General features: G+C 41.7%; 1 protein-coding gene across 1 annotated transcript; it reads right to left on the reverse strand.

Annotated features, from left to right (window-relative positions):
- Nucleotides 1-309: 309 nt before the first annotated feature.
- Nucleotides 310-1,647, reverse strand: LOC102255427 (tripartite motif-containing protein 60). Its single transcript, XM_005857329.2, has one exon. The coding sequence runs from the start codon at nt 1,645-1,647 to the stop codon at nt 310-312; it is 1,338 nt and encodes a 445-aa protein (XP_005857391.2).
- Between the last annotated feature and the right edge of the window lie 22,856 nt (nt 1,648-24,503).

Below are 24,503 nucleotides of genomic sequence, written 5' to 3' on the forward strand. Positions count from 1 at the left end.
TATCTGCAGTTTTTTTTTTTGTTTTGTTTTTTTTTAATGTTTTTTTTTGATTTTTTACAGAGGGGAAGGGAGAGAGATAGAGAGTTAGAAACATCGATGAGAGAGGAACATCGATCAGCTGCCTCCTGCACATCTCCTACTGGGGATGTGCCCGCAACCCAGGTACATGCCCTTGACCGGAATCGAACCTGGGACCTTTCAGTCCGCAGGCCGATGCTCTATCCACTGAGCCAAACCGGTTTCGGCCAAGCACTCTCTATTAACACAGGAAGAGAGTAGAACGCATCAAACAGATTACAAGGCGGTTCATCATTCACCTTTGACTATGCGCATTACAAGTGATTTTGAAGAAGGTCCTAGGCAGAAATAGGGCATAAGTTTTACTGTAAACCTTTCCCTGAAAGTATACAAATGTGATCTATTTTTCAAATTATAAAATGAAACTTCTCCCAACTCATAGTCCAGAAAAATGCCTATCCGTTCCCAGTTGCCTGAATCCCATGTGTCAGATGTATTTGTCCAGAACTGAAGCTGCCAGCAGCCATTTCTTGGGGATGGTCTCATAGGAGTATTCTTGGGGAAAGATTCCTTACACACGCCAAAGGACCATGCCCCTGTGCCTCTTACTTCTACCTGCCAAAAATGCCTGCCAGCATCAAATCCCTTAGAATTCAGGACAGCTGGGTAAAAAGTGCATACCTGAATATTTTGAAGACCAAATGATGTCCTCTGGGTCACACTTTTTCTATCTCTTGAGATACTGAGACTTGGATGGGCTGTTTCAGGATCCAGTGTCACATCTACCTGAAATGTGTGGATCATTCTATGCAGGCCGAAATAATGTGGGGGGAGAGAGCAACTCTCCTCCTTCAATTCATATGAAAAGATGGCGAGGGTCTCTAGGTTATCATACCTGTTGTGGATACTTTCAATACCAGTGAGTAAATCCACGTCTGTCTGCAAACACTTACTGATAATATCACTAAGCTGACTGTTTAATATGGAGCTGTGGTTTGATATTTGGTTTTTCTCTTCCATTAATTTTTCTTCAACATTTGTTGTTTCAGTTAGCAAACTGCTAAGCATTGCATTCTGTTCCTTTTCCAAAAAATTTTTAAGTTGTTTAACTTCAGAGTGCAATTCATCCTTTTGATGTTCGATCCTCTGTCTCAATTCAAAACATTTTGACACTTGCATTTCTGACCGACTTTCAGTATCTTTAATCTGCTCGGTAAAGGAGTCAATATAGCTCTTGAGCTTCCTCCTGTGAGTAGCTGCAGCTTCTTCAATGGGCATCAGGGGGTGATCCCTGTGATCAGAGGAGACCCTGCACTGGGCACACAACAGCTGCAGGTCCTTCTCACAGAACAGGGCCAGACCCTCACGGTGCTTCTTACACAGGGGTTCCTCTGGCCTTTTCCTCTTTCCCCTCATGCCGGGAATCTGCTGAACAATCTCAGTCATGTGACACAATTGGATGTTGCTCTTCAAACTCCTGTCAGGGCAGTGGTGGAGGCAGACAGGGCAGGGAAAGGTGCCCTGTAGACCTTCCCACTGCTGGTGGATGCAGGAGGAACAGAAGTTGTGCCCACACTCAGTGGTCACTGGGTCTCTCAGGTAATCCAGGCAGATGGGACAGCTGGCCATTGTGCAGGGAGGGTGTCTGTCCCAAGACAGTCTCCTCAGTCCGTGTGATCCTCCAGGAGTGAGGAAAAGTGAGAAGCTGAGGTCTGCTCAGGCCTCCCTCCCTGTGGAAGCCACTAGGAGTTTCTAAGAAGAGTTCCAGCCACCAGCTGTAGTCCAGTCTTCTTGTCGCCCTCTCCTGTATTTAACACCACTTTGCACAAGGGATGTAGAGTGCTCCTGTGCTGGGGTCCAACCCCAGCAGGTCCAGGGGTCCCCAAAGGTGTGGACGGAGTCAGCGAAGAAGGAATGACACGGAGACAGCCTTCAGTTGATCAGCAGCCTAGTCAGGACCTCTAGCCAGGATCTCCAGCCAAAGTTCTGGTCGGGATCTCCAGCGAAGTTCTGGTTAGGATCTGATCAGGATCTGATGTTTATTGTCTTGTTACATCTATATTTATACCAGCCGATTTTAATCCTGTCAATTTCTATTACAAAGGTTAGGGCGTTTCTTATCTCCATTCCAGGGAGTAAAGATTATGTAGCTTAACTACCCGCCTGGCACTTAGTTAAGGGGTTGTATCCCCTCCCTAACCTCAGGGAAAAATCCCTACCTGGGGAAACAACCTTTCTCGGAGAGGTGACCTTGGTTAAAACACATGGCGCTTAAGGAGAGCAAACATATTAAGAACAATATGCTATATATGCCAGGTCCCTTGAAACATATGCTGTGCAGATGTTTCTTTCCTGCAGCGACTGTGTCAAGCAGCAAGGATGGACCGGCTTCCAGCAAATTCCCCCTTTTTTATTTTTTAAATGATAGCGCATGCAAATCAGTGGCCACCTCTCAGATTGGGCTGTTTAAGACTTGGAAGAAGACTGGCAAGCAATGACAATAAGCATAGCTATAAACATAGTGGACGGATTGCACAAAGAGCCTTGTTCCTGTAGAAGGTTGCTGGCCTCTTCAGTCAAGGGATTTCAGCTGTCCTCAAGTCGGTGGTTTGGTTGTCCTTGTTGATCTGGCTAGCGGGCGGCGTCATTGGAGTCTCCTACCCGTTAAATGTTTAGTAATGTGAGCCTGGCCTATATATACCATTAGGAGGATTAATCTCTTTAAGACCTCACCCACCAAAGGCTCCTCCTTCCAGGTGGGACTTGTGGGAAAGGGTGGTACTGAGATGATGTTTATTTTTATTTTAATTCAATCTTTATTGTTCATATTATTACAGTTGTTCCTCCTTTTCCCCCTCATAGCTCCCCTCCACCTGGTTTCCACCTCACCCTCTGCCCTTACCACTCCCCCCACCACTGTCCTCATCCATAGGTGTACGATTTTTGTCCAGTCTCTTCCCGAATCCCCCACACCCTTCCCCACCCCTCCGAGAATAGTCAGTTCACTCCCTTTCTATGCCCCTGATTCTATTATAATCACCAGTTTATTCTGTTCATCAGATTATTTATCCACTTGATTATACAATAATATTTATAGCTGTGTAAGTGTTAAATAATCCCCACCCATCCTGCCAGTTTTTGGATTTTTTGAAGTATCCATCATCAATAACAGCTGACAGCTCCAGCATGCATGACCAGTAAGAGTCCCAGGTTGAAGATCGGAGTTCAACCAGAGAGAAAGCTGTGTTCTTTTTCATAGAGTCCCAAATCCAGGGCTGCATTTCCCCTTGTTTCCGGAGCATCACCTGACCTATCTATCTCACTTGTCTGTAAATCAAGAAGACAGGAAAGTTCCAGGCCTGGGCAGCCAAGCAGAAGGCACTAGCGCAGTGGTTCTCAACCTTGGCTGCACATTAGAATCACCTGGGAATCTTTTCAAAATCCTGACTTCTGGGCCTCATCATTAGTAACAAAGAAACAGAATTTCTGGAGGACGAGGCCCAGAAATCAGGATTTTAAAAAGATTTTGGCTTGTTTGGGTTCTCTGCTGCTAAGCAACACTTACTGAACTCTTTCTCTTTGCTCTATTTTGTTCTTTTTTCTATCCAGCGCAGTACAAGAAGCTCCTTTTGAACCAAGCATGGCACAGTTCACAAAAGCAGGTAACAAAAGAGAACGAGAGAACGTGGAGGGGAGTGAGAGGGTCCCAGCCCCACACTTTGGGAAACCCTAAACATAATCCAATAAATGTGCCAGAGGCACTTCCCACACCCCCACCTAGCAGGACATACTAAACACACAGGAGGACTTCATACCATGAGGTCTTCAGTTGGCTGCCCATTGGCAACAGCTATCCAGGCGGCACGCAGCTGAGAGAGGAGGGGCAGGAAGGCAGTTCTGTTTGGGTGAGAGGAGGCTTGGCAGGTGCTCAGACATGCAAGCTCAGCCCATTGCCAGCTGCACTGTCACGGTGGCGATGCTGAGCCCAGCCTTAGCCTCTCGCCCCATCTTCTCTGCGTTTCTCCTCTCCTGTCCCTGGCCTTGTGTGAGCAGGGGGGATGGGACAGGGCAGGCACCTGGCCCTGGAATTTGTGTGGTAGAATGTGATGTAAAGGTTATTTCATGAGTTTGTAGGAAAGCTTTGAGACCAGGAACTGTTATGGCCTCAACTCAAACGCTGCAAGGCAGTCATTTTACTTCTGGTTCTGTCCAAACTCTGAGCCAGCCACTGGAGGAGGCTGTACTCACTGTGCAGCTCTCCAACCAGCAGGTGAGCTGAGTGCTGCCCTCCTTCCAGAGCACCAATGGGGCTGCTTTCTTGTGGAAAGACACCGCTGGGAGGTCATATTTGTTCTGATACTTATTTTCTCCAAAGCATTTAGAAAGTCAGCACCAGGAGCCACCTAAGGGCACTCACTCACAAATGTTTTTGGTAACTGGTCAGATGGGTTTGCATCTTCCCCGGGACTAATCTTGTTTCCGGAGCATCACCTGACCTATCTCACTTGTCTGTAAAACAAGAAGACAGGAAAGTTCCAGGCCTGGGCAGCCAAGCAGAAGGCACTAGCGCAGTGGTTCTCAACCTTGGCTGCACATTAGAATCGCCTGGGAATCTTTTTAAAATCCTGATTTCTGGGCCTCATCATTAGTAACAAAGAAACAGAATTTCCGGAGGACGAGGCCCAGAAATCAGGATTTTAAAAAGATTTCCAAATGATTCTAATGTGCAGCCAAGGTTGAGAACCACTGCACTAGCATTTTCTGCCTTTCTAATGATGTAGCAAACAGTGCTGGGAACCAACACAGCACCTTCCCCTGCATGGGGTCCGGCATCTCTCTGTCTTTGTTTTTTAATCATAAACATTTTTATTTATATCCATCAATATTTACCATATCAAAAATTTAACAGTGAATGCTTTAATTCATTGAAAAATAACTAGAACGAACCTAAATACATGGTGCCATGAATAACATTTTAATGAAAAGAACTGTGTTTTCCAAAGTAAAAACAATAGTGAGAAGAGTGTCACTGTTTTACATTTTTACAAATCTCTTGAACGCTTTTCTGAATAGAAGGCAGCTGGATTCTCATATCAACTTCTGCATTTAGTCAGTTGCAATTTATTGTTTCAGTTGAAATATGTGAAGAAAATCCAGCTTCACACAGATAGGGAGTTGGAATAGGGAGAAACATCTTAATGAATTTTTTTGAGAATTGTGGATATTTTTCGATACTACACCAAAACTAGTAAGAGGTCATTTCTTAAAGATTAGTTACAATGTGGAATCCGAAATACTTTAATGACAGATACCTCTCCCAAGAAGACCTACAAACAGCCAACAGATATATAAAAAGATTTTCAACCTCACTAGCAATTAGGGAAATGCAAATCAAACCTACAATGAGATACCACCTTACACCTGTAAGAATGGCTATTATCAATAAGACAAGTAAATAAGTGTTGGAGAGGTTGTGGAGAAAAGGGAACCCTCATTCACTGTTGGTGAGAATGTGGACTGGTACGGCCACTATGGAAAACAGTCTGGAGATTCCTCAAAAATTAAGAATAGAGCTACCATATGACTCAGCAATTCCTCTCCTGGGTATGTATCTGAAAAACTAAAAAACATGTATTCGCAAAGATATATGCACCCCTACGTTCACTGCAGAACTATTCACAGTGGCCAAGACATGGAAACAACCAAAGTGTCCTTTGATAGAGGATTGATTAAATAAGATGTGGTACACATTCACAGTGGAATACTACTCAGCCATAAGAAAAGATGAAATGCTGCCATTTGTGACAACATGAATGGACCTTGAGACTATTCTGCTACGTGAATAAGTCAGGCAGAAAAAGCTAAGAACAGATAGGTGTCTGTCATATGATGTCACTCATGTGTGGGATATAAAACTGAAACTTGTGGACACAAACAGCAGTGTGGTGGTTTCCAGAGGGAAGGGGTTGGGGGTATAGAGGGCCTAATATATGGTGATGAAAGATGGTTTGACTTTAGGTGGGGACACACAATGCAATATACAGATCTTGTAGTATAGAAATCTACACCTAAACCTATATGAGCCTATTAATCAATGTCATTAATCGATGACAAGAAATTTAATAAAATAAACACACAAAAGCCTTTAAAAAATAGAGGAATTGTAGGTTTAGAAACCTCAAAATGCACTCACAAAATTAATCTGAAAGGTGATATCCAGCTCTAAGGTTTTTTCAGTGTCTAAGTGTTAAAGGAATCATGTCAAAGCTAACCCACTTATACAAGAAACCTGTGTAGAGTGAAGACCTCTTTTCCTCACTGGTAGCTTACAGCTGATACTGACAGCCCTAGTGAGAGCTCTCAGCAAGTGAGTAGGAGCCAAAGTTTGATCATTATCTGTGCTGTGCCTGATCAATGCATAGGTCTGAGCAGGGCAGGAGGTGGCTAATGGAAGTCACCTAGATGCTCCTGAGACACCATGTGGTCCCTCTTCCTCTGTCTCAACTCTTGACTGCCACATTGAGCAAGAGGGTATTGATTTGGAGAAACAGGACTCAGTGATATGAGGGAGCTCAATTTGAAGGATTTTATTTTATCTTCAGAAGTAGTAGTAAATCTTTTTTTTAACGGAGTTGTCTATCGGGGTTACTGATAATTACCAAATGAAACTTTTAAAAACATAGGTCGAAATAACCCTTTGCATCAATATTTCTACTCTCCCCCTCAGTTCGCTGTCCTGTTATCCTAAGCAAGAACTTGGACCAAGGGGTCCTGACCATATTTGCCTTAAACAGGTCAGACATGGAGCCAGAGACTAGGAGAGTAGACTCAGAGACAATGTGGAAAAATTGTGTTTGTCTTCTTACATTTCAAATCTGAGATCACTCATCCTACAATACCTTGTCATGTCCTCACTTCAAAGACCTTTTTAAATGAGGCTTTATCACTTTTCTCAAAGCCATATGGAGTGTTTCAAGAGATTGCACAATGACAATGCAATGAATATTTACTTCGGTGTTCATGTTGCCTCTGAAAATGCAAAGTTTTTGTTTTTAATTGTTTCATTTTTCTCCTTTGTTTTTTATGATTATTCTTGGTGCTTTCACACAAACAGCCTCTCAATTTTAAAGAATATTGGGTGAACTGCCCATTACTTAAATTATCCTCTCCAAGGCAAAGCCCTGTGTCTGAGTTATTCTGGGTTGGGGTTGGGGAGATAAAGTAATTCAATTTCTTTTTTTGCATATAGTTTCTTGACATGTTAATAAAACAATCCTGAATGATGAATAACACTCTTTTCAAGTTATAATGTATATATGTCATAGCTGTAGTCATTAGTGCCAAGTGAAAATGAGGGCTAAATGGAGATTTTAGCCGTAATTCCATTGTTGAGTTCCTCAGGGGTATACATTATACTTTAATAAAGCAATAACTTGGGAGAATTTCACGATTTCAATAAATTTTGGTGTAGTATTATTGCTTTAGAGAAAATTTAATTCTAAAGATCTTATTTCCCATTCACACATCTGAAAATATGTTTTGAATTATTACTTTTATTCTCAAATTTGGTTATCAACTTTTAATTATTAACACTTATTAGCCATATTACTAAAACCATGTGCTTTATACATACCTCGGTGCCTCTGTCCTTGAATTCTCCGGCCCTTAGGAGTCAACTTCCCCTTTACTATCTAAGCAAAATAATTGGTCCCTGATCTTACATGAAGTTTGGTCCCTTTCTAAAGAGTGTCTTTGAATGTCCCGGGTTGTGGTTAGGGTTTTTCCTGGTTGTTACTTGTTCTTTCTTCAAGTGACTTCCAGTTGTTTGCCTTCCAGTTCTGGCCACACATGATGTCACTATATCTGTGACTCTCTTCATTTAATCTCTGTCCCAAATACTGAACCAGTCCCATTCCCTTAGTCCACAAAACAGAGCGAGTGAGCACAGGCTGGTGTGGAGACTGGGAGGTACCACAACAGAATTGTAACCCAGAACAGGAGACAGTTTACACCTCTATAGCCTCATGATTACTGCCTGCACCCTTAGAATCCTCCCCTTCTGATGCTTTTTCCCCTCGAATGCCTCCTCAGGGGTAGTAAGGATGAGCGGTGTGCTTTCTACTTATGTCTTTTCTCCCCACAAAACACCAGAACCCCTAACTCCCTGTTTATGGTCTGTCCATGGAAACCCTAAATCTCTTACCTCATAATCATCCTTATAGTTAGTCTATGGTAACTTAAAATTTTTTTTAACCCTAATAAAATGAACATTGTCAGAAGTGTCTGCAGTTAGACTACTTTACCAAGGTTCAAGACCAGCTTATACTGTATGAGCAAAATTGCTCATAAAAATGGTTCCTCCCAGGACAAAATGAAGTCGAGAGAGAGAGAGAGAGAGAGAGAGAGAGAGAGAGAGAGGGAGAGAGAGAGAAAAGAGAGTATTATTGCCCTAATAGGTTTGGCTCAGTGGATAGAGCGTCGGCCTGCGGACTCAAGGGTCCCAGGTTCGGTTCTGGTCAAGGGCATGTACCTTGGTTGCGGGCACATCCCCAGTGGGGGGTGTGCAGGAGGCAGCTGATCGATGTTTCTCTCTCATCGATGTTTCTAACTCTCTATCCCTCCCCCTTCCTCTCTGTAAAAAAATCAATAAAATATATTTTTAAAAAAGAAAAGAGAGTATTATTATTTTAAGGAATTAGTTCACATGATTGTGGGGATTGGCAGGTTCAAAATCCACAGTCTAGCTAGAGATTCAGGTAAGAGCTGATCTTACAGTCTTGAGTCCAAAGGCTAGAAACTTTGGCAAAATTTTTTATGCTGTCTCAAGACAGATATTCATCTTTCTCTTCCTTGGAGACCTTATTCTTTTCTCTTAAGACCTTCAATGATTGTATGAGATGAACTTATATTATGGAGGGTAACTGCTTTTCTCATAAAATACCTTCAGAGCAATGACTAGATTGGTATTTGACCAAACAAATGGGCACTGTAGCCTAGCCAAATTGACATATAAAGTTAACCATCACCATGACCTAGACTTCCTCTATCACAAGCATTTGGGCTAGTTTTTGGCTCAGGATATGGTGTCCAAAAAAAATCAGGGGTCACAGGGATTTCTTCCTAGTAAGGGCAGCAGCATGGGAAGTGTCCACATCCAAGGACAGTAGTGTGTGTGTTGGTGGAGGGGGAGGGGGTTCCAGTAGAGAGGGTCAGGGGCCAGGTGTGGGGGATGGCAGCTGGGAAGGCAGTGGCAGTGGGGAGGTATTCACAGGGACAGTTTGTGGCAAAATTCTGGTCTATTTCCTTGGGTGTGTAAACTTACACACCCACTGGTTCTCCAGCCCCAGAGAGATACTTCGAGCAACTCAATATCATTTACTAAATTTCTCTGAATTCATCAAATTTTATTTCTATAATTTCCAATTGATTCAGGACGTCATAAGAAATTGAGCCTGAAAATTGTTTGTGATATTTTGAACTTGCTTCTACGGATGTCTGGTGAATTGGATAAGAGAGTCATTTTATTGGGGCGGGGAGGGGAGAACTCAGATAGAGATAGAAATGTGAGCTGTTGGAAATACAACTGAGGGAGCCATGTAGCAGGGATGAATGAGGTCATGGGGAGATAGTCACTCCACTGGGAGTGATTTATGATAGAAATGTAAAGGCAGATGGGGAGGGGAGAACTCAGAGATAGAAATGTGAGCTGATGGAAATACAACTGAGGGAGTCATGTAGAGGGGATGTATGAGGTCATGGGGAGATAGCCCAGGCCAGTGGGCTATCTCATTAGACAACAGAGCCAAATATCAACAGTACAACGATTGAAATTTATTTTGAGGGCCAAATTTTTTAAACTTAAACTATATAGGTAGGTACATTGTTATTAACTTAATTAGGGTACTCCTAAGGCTTAGGAAGAGCCACACTCAAGGGGCCAAAGAGCTGCATGTGGCTAGTGAGCCGCAGTCTGCCGACCACGGGCCCCAGGCCACTGGGAGTGATTTATGATAGAAATGTAAAGGCAGAAGTCTGGTCTCCAATTAGTCTAACATCCTCTTTTTTAAAAAGATATATTTATTGTTGAAAGTATTATAGATGACCCCCTTTTTTCCCATTGACCCTCCCATCCCCCGGCCCCTCCCAGCCTTCACCACACTTTGTCTTTGTCCATGGGCTATCCCTGCCGACCACGGGCCCCAGGCCACTGGGAGTGATTTATGATAGAAATGTAAAGGCAGAAGTCTGGCCTCCAATTAATTAACACATGAGAATTATACATCCTCTTTTTAAAAAACATATATTTATTGTTGAAAGTATTATAGATGACCCCCTTTTTTCCCATTGACCCTCCCATCCCCCGGCCCCTCCCAGCCTTCACCACACTTTGTCTTTGTCCATGGGCTATCCATATATGCATATACGTTCCCCAGTTAATCTCTCCCCACCTACCCCCAGTGCACCTTCCTTCTGAGATTCGTCAGTCTGATCCGTGCTTCTGTCTTTGGATCTATAGATCCAGAAGCATGGAACAAACTCTTGCCATCCTCTTGATTCAGGACAGACTACTTTCTACATTAGAGTAAATTTTGCACCCATTTCAACAGAAAGAGTGAAAGGAAATTCTAGCATATAGAAGCTCATATGGTACTGGCTTCTGCACAAAGCAGATGTGATTTCTGGCTGAAAAATCTAGAGAAAAAGAACTCCCTTAAAATAGGTTAGCCATATTTTCAATGCCCCTGAAGCATACAATATAAGTATTTCTTCCTGCAGATATATATATTTTTTATTGCTCTGGGTACAGTAATCCTTTAACTACTTACCTTCAAATACTCATGTGACTCTGATACAAGAACTACTAGTATGAGTTTTTCCATCTTTTGTGAGTTTATCAGAGTTCATAAGATTAATTACTTGTTCAGATACTACAGAGAGGACAATGCGAGACAACAGCAGCAGAATTAACTGTCATCCTTTGAATGACTCAGCCCTTTGTATTTTCATGTAACTTTGCAACACATTTTACTTGCTCTTCCTCCCAATTTCTGTAGTGAACTTTTTTTCACACTTGGAGTCAACCAGAGAAAGTGCTAGATGCCCAAGCCTACATGAGTAGCATAATAATGTGTTAAAATAACAAGTTGTCGACCCTGAGCTTGGCAGATATTCTTCACCTCTCACATAGAATAGATAATTGACCCAGGAAGAATTTAGCTTGCTTCTGTTAGACATAATAAATCTCCAGAAACAATAAACAGTGATAACCAGATAAATCAAAACTGTTAAAAATGAGACAAATGGGAGTTCAAAACATTATATCAACAAGGAATCTTTGCAGATGGATAACCGAGCCAGAGGAAAATGTTTGAACCAGTTACTATGAAAATAGGGGAAACATAGCAGCCTTATCAGGCAGTGTTTAGGTGAGGTGAAGGGGTGTCACTGTGGTGTCTTGGTCTCCAAGGTGAGGAAGGTGGAGCTGTGCTTTTATTAAGTAGTGGTGAGGAAAGGACAGGGAAGGAAGGGGAGGGAGGAGTTAGAGCAGAAGGGTTCAGGTATGGACAGAGCTGGACAAAGGAGGTGAAGCTGGGATGGGATTCATAGACTGGGTTAAGTCGGAGGGCTCAGCAGCCTGGACATTGTAATGAGGTAATGAAGTAGGTGTGGTGGAAATAATAGAGGGATGACACTGCAGGTAAAGTCAACACACTCAGAGGGAGGCAAGATTCAAGTTTTGGTCCAAAAGTGGAGCAGTTCTAAGTGGTGACAATTCTCAGGTGTCTCCACGGTGTGAAGGTGAATGAGGAGGAAGAGCAAAAGGCATATGAAGTCGGAGGTTAGGGAATGGAGAAGCCAGCTTGTTGGCTGGCTGGCCTCATGCACATACAGAACACCCAGGATGGTAGATGGGGATGGAGAGAAGGTTCTGAGCCATGTGTCTTTGGGGTGGAACCAGAAGGTGTTACTAATTGCCTGCTGGTAAAGCTATTTCAACTCCTGTGTCAAGTTGAATTGGTTAGTAAAGGCTGCCTGGAGTGCTGTATTCCCTAAATGGGCTTTTGAGATTGGGTCTACCCATTTAATCACAACAAATTTAATTGAGCACCTACAACATGAAAGTAGTACATTAGCTATTGAGGATAGGATGACATCATCCCAGTTTCTACCCTCAGAGAATTGAGAATCTAGTAAGGAAAACAATTAATCTGGTTATTCCAATAGTGGTGGCAATGCCATAGCAGTACAGGTCTGAAGCATCCCACCTGGTCTGGGTTGGTGGTGTCTTGGATAGCTCCTTATAGAAAGCAATGGCTGAAGATTTGTGGGGGTGAAGAGGAAATGGACAGGTGATGTTTGCACTGGGCAGGGGAGGAGCAGTGATATATTGTGTTTCATATATTTTTAACTCATCCAGAAGTAGACTTCTAACCAGTTTTCAAGATATTTAACATGGTTTGGAGGTGTCTTGTAACTGCCTCTATCAGTCAGTCAAAATGGGAGTCTGGGGTAAGAAAAAATCAATGGCAGGACAAACTGGAGGGAATGTAAAATGGTACAGCCACCCTGGAAAACAATCCGGTAGCTTCTAACAAACTAAACATACAACCACCATCGGACCCAGCAATTGCACTCCTGGGCTTGTATTCCAGAGAAATAAAAACTTATTTTTACAGTCGAAGGGGTCTTTCAGCCTTGTAATCAGGCCTTTCAAAAATTAGCAGCCAGGCCTGCTATCTTAACTCTTTCCTGCACAAAGGCCAATAAAACTCTCTAGATATAGAGATAGTTGTAGAGATATATCACATTTACACATATTATATATATAATTCAGAGCTAGCATGCCCTTAAAGGCCTCATACAAAAAGGCCAATGGCGGACAGTGGTCTGTGCTGAGGGCTGGGCAGTGGAGCAGGATGCTATGATTCTCCTGTCTGCCGAGGGGCTGTGGGAGACCCTCTGCTCCGAGGCACAGGCAGTGGAGGGGGTTAGACTGTTAGGAATGAAATCCTAACCCTGCCACTCTAGCGGTGGAACCTCAGGCAAATTATGAACCAATATTGAGCCTCAAGTCCATCATCTCTAAATGCAGATAATTACTTCCTTAGGTTATCATCGTACAAATTAAATGAAAGGAGGTGTGCTAATGTGCCTGGAACATTGTAGGCTCTCAATCAATGCTTGTTCTACCAACCCTCGGAACGAACTATGGTTTCCTGGGGAAAGATTTAAGTGTAAAATCATGAAATGTTAATTAGCGGACCAAATTCTTATACAAAAGCTGAATTGTATGCTACATAAATTGTTTGTGTAATCTGACATTTTTGTGAAAATAGTTTTCATTGTAGCATATTAGTCATGATGTAGAGTTAGACCATTAGGCTATTTATTAGTTGTAACTAGCACATCTCACCAATATATACATATATATTTTTTATTTCTTAGCTGAGGATATGTTTTTTTTCATTGATTCTAGAGAGGAAGGGAGAGGGAAAAACATTGATGTGAGAGAGAAACATTGATTGGTTTTCTCCTATACATGCCCCAACTGGTGATCGAACCCGCAATCTGGGTATGTACCCTGACCAGGAATTGAACATGCTACCCTTCAGTGCATGGGACAACAGCTCTAACCACTGAGAACACTGGCCATGGCCCAATATCTTTAAAAAATTACATATATTGCCATTCACACACATTTATTGAAATCTTGGATATTTATGTGAAAAACTATTTTAACCAAGTATAAATCACTAGAATAATAAAAAAGGTCCTGAAGGTTCCTGATATATTAAACTTATAGAAATCAATTGTTTTTCTCTTTATCAGATTGAAGTGTTAGAAAAATAAAAAAGGGTACCATTTATTAAAGTGTCAAAGAGGATAAAGAATCTAGGAATAGAAATAGCAGAAGATGGGTGTCTATGTAGCAAGCTAGATGGCAACTTTAAATTTATTTAAATCAATGGAGAGATTACTCTTGAGTTAGAAGACTCAATGTTGATATATAGACCCTGTATAATTCTAATAAAAAAACTATGAGAACATTAAAAAACTTTTGACAGACTGATTTTAAGATTTATATGGAAATACAAAAGACTAAGAACAGCCAAGACAAACTTGTAGAAGTAGAGGAGGTAGAATAACTGGTCCTATGAGGTACTAGGAAACAGGTATAATTAGTAATAAGGGAGATGCTGTTACAGAGATAAACTTGAATTAAAAATTCAGAATAGAGGGCCCAGAAAGATGCCAAGGCATCCATTGTCACTTGATGTGTGTGTGAGAGAGCGCAGGTCCTTTTATCTCCTTATGAGGGCACCATTCTCCCTAACCTAATCACACCCCAAAGGCCCCACCTCCAAATACCACCACATTGGAGATAAGGGTTCTTACTAATAATTCCATGTTTCACTCATATTTAAAAAACATTACTTACTTGAGAACATTCAATATACTTACCCAGTAGTTTTTTCACCAAGGAACGGTGTGCACCCCTGAGACACCATCATCATGGAGCCGGAGAGCCCCAAAGTTTTAAAAATCAGGGTAATAGTTTCAAAACCACTATATTCCTATTTTTTCTCTCAGTAGAGTGAGAAATAGCTTCCCATTACCATCCATAGAACATCTTGGAGACATTTATTGGAGTCTCCTTAGCACCCACATTTTCATAAAGCATAGAGCACCCCTTCTTCCTGGATTGTTCTCAGTGGGCCCGTTTTCTTCCAGTCATGTTTGGCCCTCTTCTCGGGCTACATCACACCTTCCAGTTTTGCTCACTGCTGGATTCCGGAGTCAGGGCTCTGCCCACACACCAGGGTGTCTCAGTGTCACAAACACCGTGCCTCCTTCCCCCACACCTGTGTGCTAAGAGTTCACTGAAAGATGCTTGATCCCGTTGACAGCCTCACCTACTCCACTGTGGAGAACCAGGAAGGATAGAGGTAAAAGACAGCACATTTCAGGGAAATATTAGGTCAAACAGTGGGCGTCTGAAAAATGAACAAGTAGGTGCAATCCATCTTCTGGGTCTGTTCATCTGTGCCTTTCCGAGAATTTGGCTGCCTCAGGCAGGCAGGGGTGTGAGCAGAATCTCTGCCAGTTGCTCTTGCTCCCATCTGCCAGGTTCTCTCTGCTTCTCCCAGGTGCTCCCAAGTTGCTGCTAGAAGCTCTAGCTGAGCTGAAGCCTGACTGGAATTAATTTCATTTGGCAAATTTAGATGCCTGGGTGGTTCCGCCAACTCCTCTGCTAAGGATGAAAATACTGTGTGATGAGTTATTGTTCATGGTCTCTTCTAATTAATTCTGTGACTTTGGACAAGTCCCCTTTCCCCTCTGGGCCTCAGTTTCCCTACCAGTAAAATGAGGGATTGGAATGTGTGATCTTTCAATTCCTTCCTCACTTTAAAGTGCTTGATTTTATGAAGCGCCTGCCATGCGCTTTCTGCAGCAGCACCCTGAACAGCCCATGGGTATCGAAGCAGCAAGCCTGTGTGACAATTTGAGTTGGGTGTCAGTTTAATAAACGATGGGCTTGACGGAGTCGACAGGTAAAAATCCTTTCCTGCACATCTACTCCTTGACCCTATTGCTCTTCTTCCCTTGATGACTCTGAGTGCAAAACTATCTATAATCCGAAACTTTGAAAATTATTTCTAACTCACCGTTTGCTGACATGCTTCCCTTTTAAAGCAGCCATAGTAGAATTTTTCTATAATAGAGCTTAGCTGTTGAAAACTGCTTTCTGTATAGAAGGGATGATGACCAAACACAGGGTTGGCCCCGATCACAAAGCCCCCAGGTGGCAAAGAGAGCTATCTGGATGCATCCCTGAAGTCACCACCCCTTCTCAAGAGCTGAGAAAGGGTTTTCTGAACCAGTAGATGGCCCAGAGGCCGAGGCCATGAACCAGGCCCATTTGCATTAGAAGACACATTCTTGGGTGCACAGCCACCTGCCATTCGAAAATGTTAACTTCCATATGCTACCTGTGTAGTAATAGAGTTTGACGGGGAGAGAAAGTAGCAGATTCCACCTCTGTGAGTGGAGATGAGGGCAATCAGCCATGTTGCTCCCTAATTTTTCCAACCGAGATAATCTCTCACCATCCCTTCCTTTCCTCCTGCTTTAAAGGGCTCTTGGTTTTGTGTTATAATAGTGAGTGTAGGGCTTGTGCTCAACTCAGAGGCAATGAGTGGCATTTGAGAATGGATTAAATCTAGCCTCATCCAGTCAACCAGAAGAAAAGCTCATTGTATGTCTGTGACTTGATTTTGGACAAACCTTGGCCAGCTCCCCCAGGGGGCGGGCATTTGCGTTTGGGAACACGAGAGGTCCTGTCCACCGGCTGTCTTGAAGGACTTGCCTGTGTATCCTTCGTGTCCGTGCAGGGTTGGCCAACTTGGTAGAAAGAAGAGTTTTACTTGGTGGCCTGTGGTGAGTGACAACTGCACATTTCACCCATTGTGGGGGTGGAGAGGGAGAGGGAGGGATGGCCATGTATTTTGCTTTGGCATCTTGGGAATTTGTGTCATCTGCTTGGTGAGTCTTTTGTTCCGTCTTTTACCATCCAAGGGTGAAAGCACATTGAAATAAGAAGTCTGAAACTGATGGTTCCAGCAGAGGGAAATGGGTGTGAGGACAAATAAAACCCGTTGGGGATAGAGAATCATGTTGACAGCTTGTCATGATTTGGAGAACTGAAGTAAGAACTTTGCAATCCTCCTTCAACCTCCTGAAAGCTTCCAGCAATGCACCTAAACGGAAAGCAATGTTTAATGGCTTGCAGACATGCCATTTTTCACTGCAATTTTGGTGAAAGCTACTCCCTTGATTTATTTTTATTGCCAGGAATATAGAGCTTCGATAAAAAAGCACAGTCAGGACAAGGATATAAGCAGTGAGTCTTGCAGTACTTAACTTTTCTACGGTCTTTTGATGTTCTCATGAGAAGGTCTTGGTTGAGAAGGAGAATATTCTTGGCTTCACGAAAATGCAAACATCCTAGCCCAGACCCAGAGTCTTAGGCATTGGTGGTGAGTCCTGGCCTGGGCACTTCCAGCTCCGTGCTTGTAGCCAAACAGCAGCCACTCTGTCTCTGAAGGTGACAGCCCTAGGTCTGCCTCTAGCTCAGTGTTGTTGTGTAGGCTGTGATGTTCTATGCTATCCAAGCAAAGTACATTAGTATTAATTTCCTAAGTTACAAAGAATTTACTTTTCCTATGCTCATCAATTTTTTTCTTTTTGCTAAAATTCTGAAAATGGTGCCCACAGTATTTGCTAATAGCTCTTGGGTTGTTAATGGTCCGTCTCTCTACAGTCTGCAATTGTCAGCTTTCCATGATCATTTTTCAAAAATGCAATGAAAAAATTTTTCAATGTAGTTTCCTTCAAAGTTGAGAAAATGTTTTTTCCTTCTCTGTCTATTTATTCATGTTGTCCTACTAACCAGTAGGCACTGAGGGATTTAAAGTGCAATTTAAATGGTGGTACCATATTTCATGTGTTATGTGCAGTGATTTAAAATAATTAACCCCAACGAAATACAAAGGTACATAAATTTAAAGAAATATATGCTATTTTGGATTTTCCAAGTCACTACCTACAGCCCATTACTTGGGTTATTGATGATTGATTTGAAGTCATTTCTCTACACTTGAAAATGATATCTTTAAAAATTTTTTCTTCTATAAAATTAGGATAAAGGATGACGTCATGTAAATGAACAGGCATCACAATGATTATTACTAATATTACATTTCACATCAGAAATTAGTTTTATTCCTCTCTAAGAAGCATTGATTTGGAATTTTGGGATTTATGAACTTGAAATGACTTGGTGACTCTAGGCATGTTTTTTTTTGTTTGTTTTTTGGGTTTTTTTTTACCTTAAAACTTGGAGGGAGAATTACATTGATGTGATATAAAATATAGTAGAAATTATGACTAGTTCACCTCCTGTCTACACATAAAAAGACTGTATGTGAACTTGAGAGAGGAAGACAGGCATACCAACTGCTCACCTGGGTAGTTTTGTGCAATCAGTTACTACCTATGGTTGACTGTCTACTGTGAATGATTATCAGGTCTGCTTTTTTAGTACCTTATTTCTAAACCTATCTTAAATTTTTGTAAACTCCCTTCTGTGGTTCTCCTGGAATGATCTTCCATTCACTCAGTAGGGGAATATGCTTGATAGATGCCTTTGAATAACTCCCCGAAGACCTTTTGGAGGCTAGTAAATATTAAGTGGGGCTTAGAACAAGAAACCAGGTGAGGCTGTACCTCTATCCAAATTCTAGGAGTTTTCATTTGGCAAAAGAGAAAGAACGCCCAGGGCCAACATGTGATTTCTAAGTCGGCTTTAATCACAAGAGCTATTTTTCTGCCTTAAATACTTTGACCTTCCCACACCCCCTCTCTAGGGAGCTCAATAGCTCCACATCTTTTCTGGGACACATCTTTTAGAACCACCATTCAGAGAACAGGCAAAGGGTGAGGGCTCATACATTTAGATTAGGCTTTTCAAGTGGTTGCTGTCAGCCTCTTCTCAGAGAAAGATTACTCATCATCCCCTGGGGACCCTGCTGCTTCCTCTGCCGCCCGCCGTGCAACATTTACTTTCTGTCTTCATGGCTGAGCAAGCAGTGTGGGCTCTGATCTATGGGTGCCTCCGGGTTTCCAGCAGAAAATTCCATGTGTGGTTCTCTATAAAACCCACGCAATCCATGGAGACCAACAGAGTGGAAGAAATCTCTATTATTATGTGTTTAGAGTTAATTTTTAAACAGCATTTCTATTATTTAGCATTCCTGGATTTTCTGCTCAGAATTTATTCTGATTTCCCCACATTTGTTAAGCTGGGGGAAAGAGGAAAAAAACTAAGCTTTTAATGTCTAGAAACTGTTCAAATCCTTTTGGTCAAGCTCCCAGATAAAACTTCCAGGGACAGAAAGCCTTCGTGGCATTGTACACTTGGAAACAGACTGGAGAAATCCTTGACTATCTCTGTACTTAAGGTGATAGAAGTCAGGGAAGGCAACAAGGACTATTGGAAATGCTTGTTTGGCATTAGGGGCTCATTAATCCTGTCTTGCAGTTGAGACCAGTCGTTCTCAAAGTGGAGTGCACACAGCATTAGGAAACTGTGTAACACGCACAGTCCTGTGCTCATCCTGGAAATCTGAATCCTGAGATCTGGGTGCAACCTGGGACTCTGCACATTTAGCAAACACTCCAGATACTTCTGCAGCAAGCCTTCTGAAGGCCTCCAGAAAACATTGGTCTAGAGAACTGTGTACCAAATATCTATACATAGAGCAGTGGCTCATGGTTTAGGGCTTTTCAGATTTTCTAGAACAGCTTTATATATGTATTGAGTTATACTGAAATGAGCTTAGTTAGTCAAATTTAAGTTCAGCTGCTGGTTTTCCACCCTGTGGCGCTCCTGCCCCCTTCCTTTCCTGTCCTCAGCTCCCTGAGCCCAGTCTCCAAGGGCTTCCTTCTGCTTCCCCCATTTCTCTGCAAAACCCCTATTTTCAAACATTCACTACTTATCACACTATTTTGTTTCATTCCTGCTGTGTGACAACCATTAGCCTGGCATTGGGATAGGTGTTTTATCATCCTCCAAACCTCTTCTCGCAGGTACTGAATGGCTTACATTGTTATCTTCAACTTATTGAGCAAGAATTTAAGGCTGAGGAGCTCAAAATAATAAAGTGCTAAGCAGAAGAGCAGACTTCTCAGGAACTCCAAACTCCATGGCCTTTCTCTCTCGCAAGAAAGGTCAGTTAATATTCAGGGAGATAATCACTTGCTTCCAGTGTTGGAAAACCTCTGAGACAATCAAATCCAAGCCTATTACTTCAAATATGGGAAACTGAGGCACACATTGGTGAAATTACTTTTTAGCTCATGAGAATTTTAAACATTAGACCAGTGGTTCCCAACCTCTGGAATGAGGCCCAGGAATCAGGATTTTAAAAAGATTCCCAGGTGATTCTAATGTGCAGCCAAGGTTGAGAACCATTGCATTAGACTCAAACCCAAAGTCCACATTTTTTACACACTATTTCTTCATTGCCTCTTAAATACTTTAATTTTTATAAATTAGGACCAGTAAAGTTGAGGATGAGTAACACCTGTGTTTACTTCATTCCGGTAACGCTGTATATAGGACTAGGGAGACAAGATAACTTTGTTCCTATTTTCAAGATTGTACAAGCATGTCAACAGCTTTAACATGAAAGAGAAATTGGAGGTATTTCTATAATAGTGGGGAGAGGGCTATATTAGTTGGGGAGCTGTTTATTTCCAACAATTGTAAGGGGAAAATATATCACTTTTCTGTCAGGAACTCAGTTTTCTCCCTACACATTTTATATTTCTGGTTGCAAACCTCATTTTTTTGATGAGCCTGTGATTTCTATAGACCTCATATGTCTGAAACCCAGTACATTTACCTTTGTAGTTATGCACTGCTTTTGTGGGCATCTTCACATATGTGCACACACATGCAGTTTACTGGAGACTGCCTTTATCTTCCACGGGCATGAAGCTCAAATACTCAAATACTGGCAACTCTGATCTAAAAGCAAGAGGCTTTCTGAGTCCTCTGTTAAAAACAAAACAAAGCAAAAAGATCCCTGGTCAATGTGGCTCAGTTGGCTGGAGCATCATCCAGTACACCAAGAGGTCATGGGTTCAATCCCCGGTCAGGGTGGGTTATGGAGGCAACTGGTCTGTTTCTCTCTCGCATGGATGCTTCTCTCTGTTCATCTCTTTCTAAAATCAATTTTTAAAAACCACAAATAAAATGAAAAAAAATAAACAACAACAATGGTGAAAATCTTATTGCTCCTACAAGGTTCATTAGTGCACTTATAAGTGGTTCAAGTAAAGACTGATGGGGAGTGAACTGCCTGGTGGTAGCTTGCCGATCCTAGTGATACTAAGATTTGTGGTGCACTTTGTCCCAGATTGAGTTTAATTGGCCTCCAAACTCAAACCTTTAATGGTCTCCTCAAGCTGAGTTAAATTTCAGCCATGAGTCATGGTGTTGCATGCATGTGTGCACATGTGTGTATGCACGTGCCTGTGCGTGCATATGTGTTTGTATATGTGTGTGAATGCATGTGTACCACTGAAGATAGTTGAAACTGCCTAAAGTTCCATTTCAAAAGCCAGGAACACTCTTCAAAATATGGCATCTCCTGGGTGATATTGCTGATTGTCTTTCAGTGTTCAAGTAAACTTGAATTTGCTGGGTAGGCTGTGTTGGCTGGTGTCTGTAGGCTTGGTTCTGGACTGCCTGGAATGAAATACCTGCTCCATAACTTACTCGCGACATAACCTTGGGAACCTTAACCAATCACTTCCTCATTTTCCACAGCTGCAAAATGGGTATATTTTATTGCCTATCCAATAAGATTATTGTGAGGACTAGTTGAATGAGTGAATAATTATAAGTACTTGGAACAGTGTGTGGCATAATAAGTGCTCAAAATCTAAGTATTATTTTTACTGAGAAATATCAGAGTTGATTTGGACAGCCAGCCACTAAAAGATAAAAGTTAAACTAGACCAGTGATGGCGAACCTTTTGAGCTCAGCATGCCAGCATTTTGAAAAACCCTAACTAACTCTGGTGCCGAGTCACATATAGAAATTTTTTGATATTTTCAACCATAGTAAAACACTTATATTTTTGATATTTATTTTATATATTTAAATGCCATTTGACAAAGAAAAGTCAACCAAAAAAATGAGTTCGCATGTCACCTCTGACACGCGTGTCATAGGTTCGCCATCACTGAACTAGACCGATATAACACCTAAGAGAAATGTTATGTATTCTGTTAGGCAGGCATCTGAAAGGTAATAGAAAATGCCAATGTTGATGGAACTTCTCCAAGGGCAAAGGAAGAAGAAGAAGAAATGATGACTGGTGACTTCACAATTTTAGCCTCAGTCACAGGCACTCTTCATTGACCAAGGGGAGTGGGAGTCCTGTGATATCAATATGTCAGCAAGGGCCCTGGCTGGTTTTGCTCAGTGGATAGAGCGTCAGCCTGCAGACTGAAAGGTCCCGGGTTCGATTCCAGTCAAAGGCATATGCCCAGGTTTCGGGCTCGATCCCCAGTAGGGGGCGTGCAGGAGACAGCCAATCAATGGTTCTCTGTCATCGTTGTTTCTATCTCTCCCTCTGTCTTCCTCCCTGAAATCAATAAAAATATATTTTTAAAAAGTTTAAAATTGATTTAAAAAAATACATCAGCAAGGAACCAACCTCAAGTCTTAGAGGAGCTCCTCTGGGCAGAAAGGGCCTTCACACTATACTCCTCCAAGCGCATGGTTCACATGGTCCACGGTGGCCTCCTGAATGGGAACACTCACTTCTTTATTTGAAGTCAGTATGTATTTAAATCAATATCTCACAACAATTAACCATATTAAATATGTCACTTGCACTTTTTGAAGTAATGCCATTTAATTAAGCAGGTCTGTTCTATGGAAGATCAACTTCATTATCTGGACAGCATGTCTTTTCTTCACTTCCCTAGAAGTTTTTTGGAGTAGCAGATGTATTTTTCAGCTGTGGGAGTTATCTAGTCACTAAGACTGTATTCCTGTGGGTGCGTCCATCCTGCATGTGTCTTGAGATGAAGCGAAGTGAGGCCCCCAATTCTTGTCCAGGTGCTTTGCTTTATCTTAGACTTTGCCACTTTCTCTTCATCCATTTGATATAATAATTTTCTCAGGTTAATGTCACTCGGGGACTTCAGTTTTCAAGTGAATGCCATTTGTGGGTAGAATGGCTCCATAATTCATGATTACTATTGCAACAGTGGGACTCTTTTTTTCTGGGTGATTGCTGCTTCTATAACCCACAAGATTATGTATGGTCTTCCACATTTTTGGAATATGTTTTGAAAGGAAAAGGTAAGAAACTTTAAACAATACATTTCATCACCACCCCCACAACCCCTGCTTTCATATGGGGACCACGTGATACAGCCAGTTGGTGTGCTTCAGGAAATTATGATAACATCCGCATTTCTTTCCCACATCTAGCACTTCTCTTATTAAGTGTGCCAAGAATATATAGGTTGTAATGATAAAGTTTTAGTGCTCAGATGGAGCATTTTATTTTTCTTCTAATATTATACAAGAAAAATTTAACAACATTTAAAAGTCACCAATAGATCCTTAAGGACTTAGAATTTTGCCTGTTCAATGAGAGAAATTAGCAGCCAAATGATGGTTTGACTAACTTTCACGCTCAACATCTTTTTTTTTTAAGGATAGTTTATTGTTTTTAGAAAGAGGAAGGGAGAAGAGAGAAACATCAATGTGAATGGCTGCCTTCTGCATACCTCCTAAGTGGGCTGGAGCCCACAACCTGGATATGTGCCCTGACTGGGAATCAAACAGCAGCCAAATGATGGTGTGACTAACTTTCACGCTCAACATCTTTTTTTGTTAAGGATAGTTTATTGATTTTTAGAAAGAGGAAGGGAGAAGAGAGAAGCATCAATGTGAATGGCTGCCTTCTGCATATCTCCTAAGTGGGCTGGAGCCCACAACCTGGATATGTGCCCTGACTGGGAATCAAACTAGCAACCTTTTGGTACACAGGACTACACCCAACCAACTGAGCCACACTGGCCAGGGCCACACTCACATCTTTTTTATACTCCTTTGTATTACCTTGACTATCACACTGATGGCTAGCACAGCAGTGTTTTAACATATTTATTGATTAATTGACATTAACCAGCTTCAATTTATACCTACATATTTCCTTTAAATTCCCACCCTCTAGCTCTACCTCATTGGTTATCATCAGAGCATTCACCCAGGGAAAAAAGAGATAAGGTCTGAGGTTGCTGTAGCACAAGAAGGAAGGATGTGGGGCGAGGATAGAAGGTCAACCTTATCCAGTTGGGTCACCTGTGTGCCTTTCTCTGGGTTTTCATTTCTGTGCTTTGAGATTTAGTAATAGATGTTTCCCTCAAGGGTCTTTCCATACCTCGCTTTAAGTAGTCTGTTTTAATATTTCTGCTGGTAGTGAAGCCAGCACATGTGAGATACGATTTCGCTCATGATTATTTATGCCTCGGGCCTATTTTAGCTTCTTTTTTTGCCTCTATTTGATGTCTAGAATGTTGTTTTCTTTCTTTTTATGCCTCCCGTTTTGATTTATATTACGTGGTTAGATTTTATATGTCCATTTAGGCTATCTCAAATCCTTTCTGAGACAAGGCAGGGAATAATTAAAAAATATATTTATATATAATCACAGTGCCTTGAATGATTACTTAATCTCTCGCCTCTATTTGATGTCTGGAATGTTGTTTTCTTTCTTTTTACGCCTCCCATTTTGATTTATATTATGTGGTTAGATTTTATATGTCCATTTAGGCTATCTCAAATCCTTTCTGAGACAAGGCAGGGAATAATTAAAAAATATATTTATAT

Source organism: Myotis brandtii, unplaced genomic scaffold, assembly GCF_000412655.1.
Source record: "Myotis brandtii unplaced genomic scaffold, ASM41265v1 scaffold1102, whole genome shotgun sequence".
NCBI classification, from domain to species: domain Eukaryota; kingdom Metazoa; phylum Chordata; class Mammalia; order Chiroptera; family Vespertilionidae; genus Myotis; species Myotis brandtii.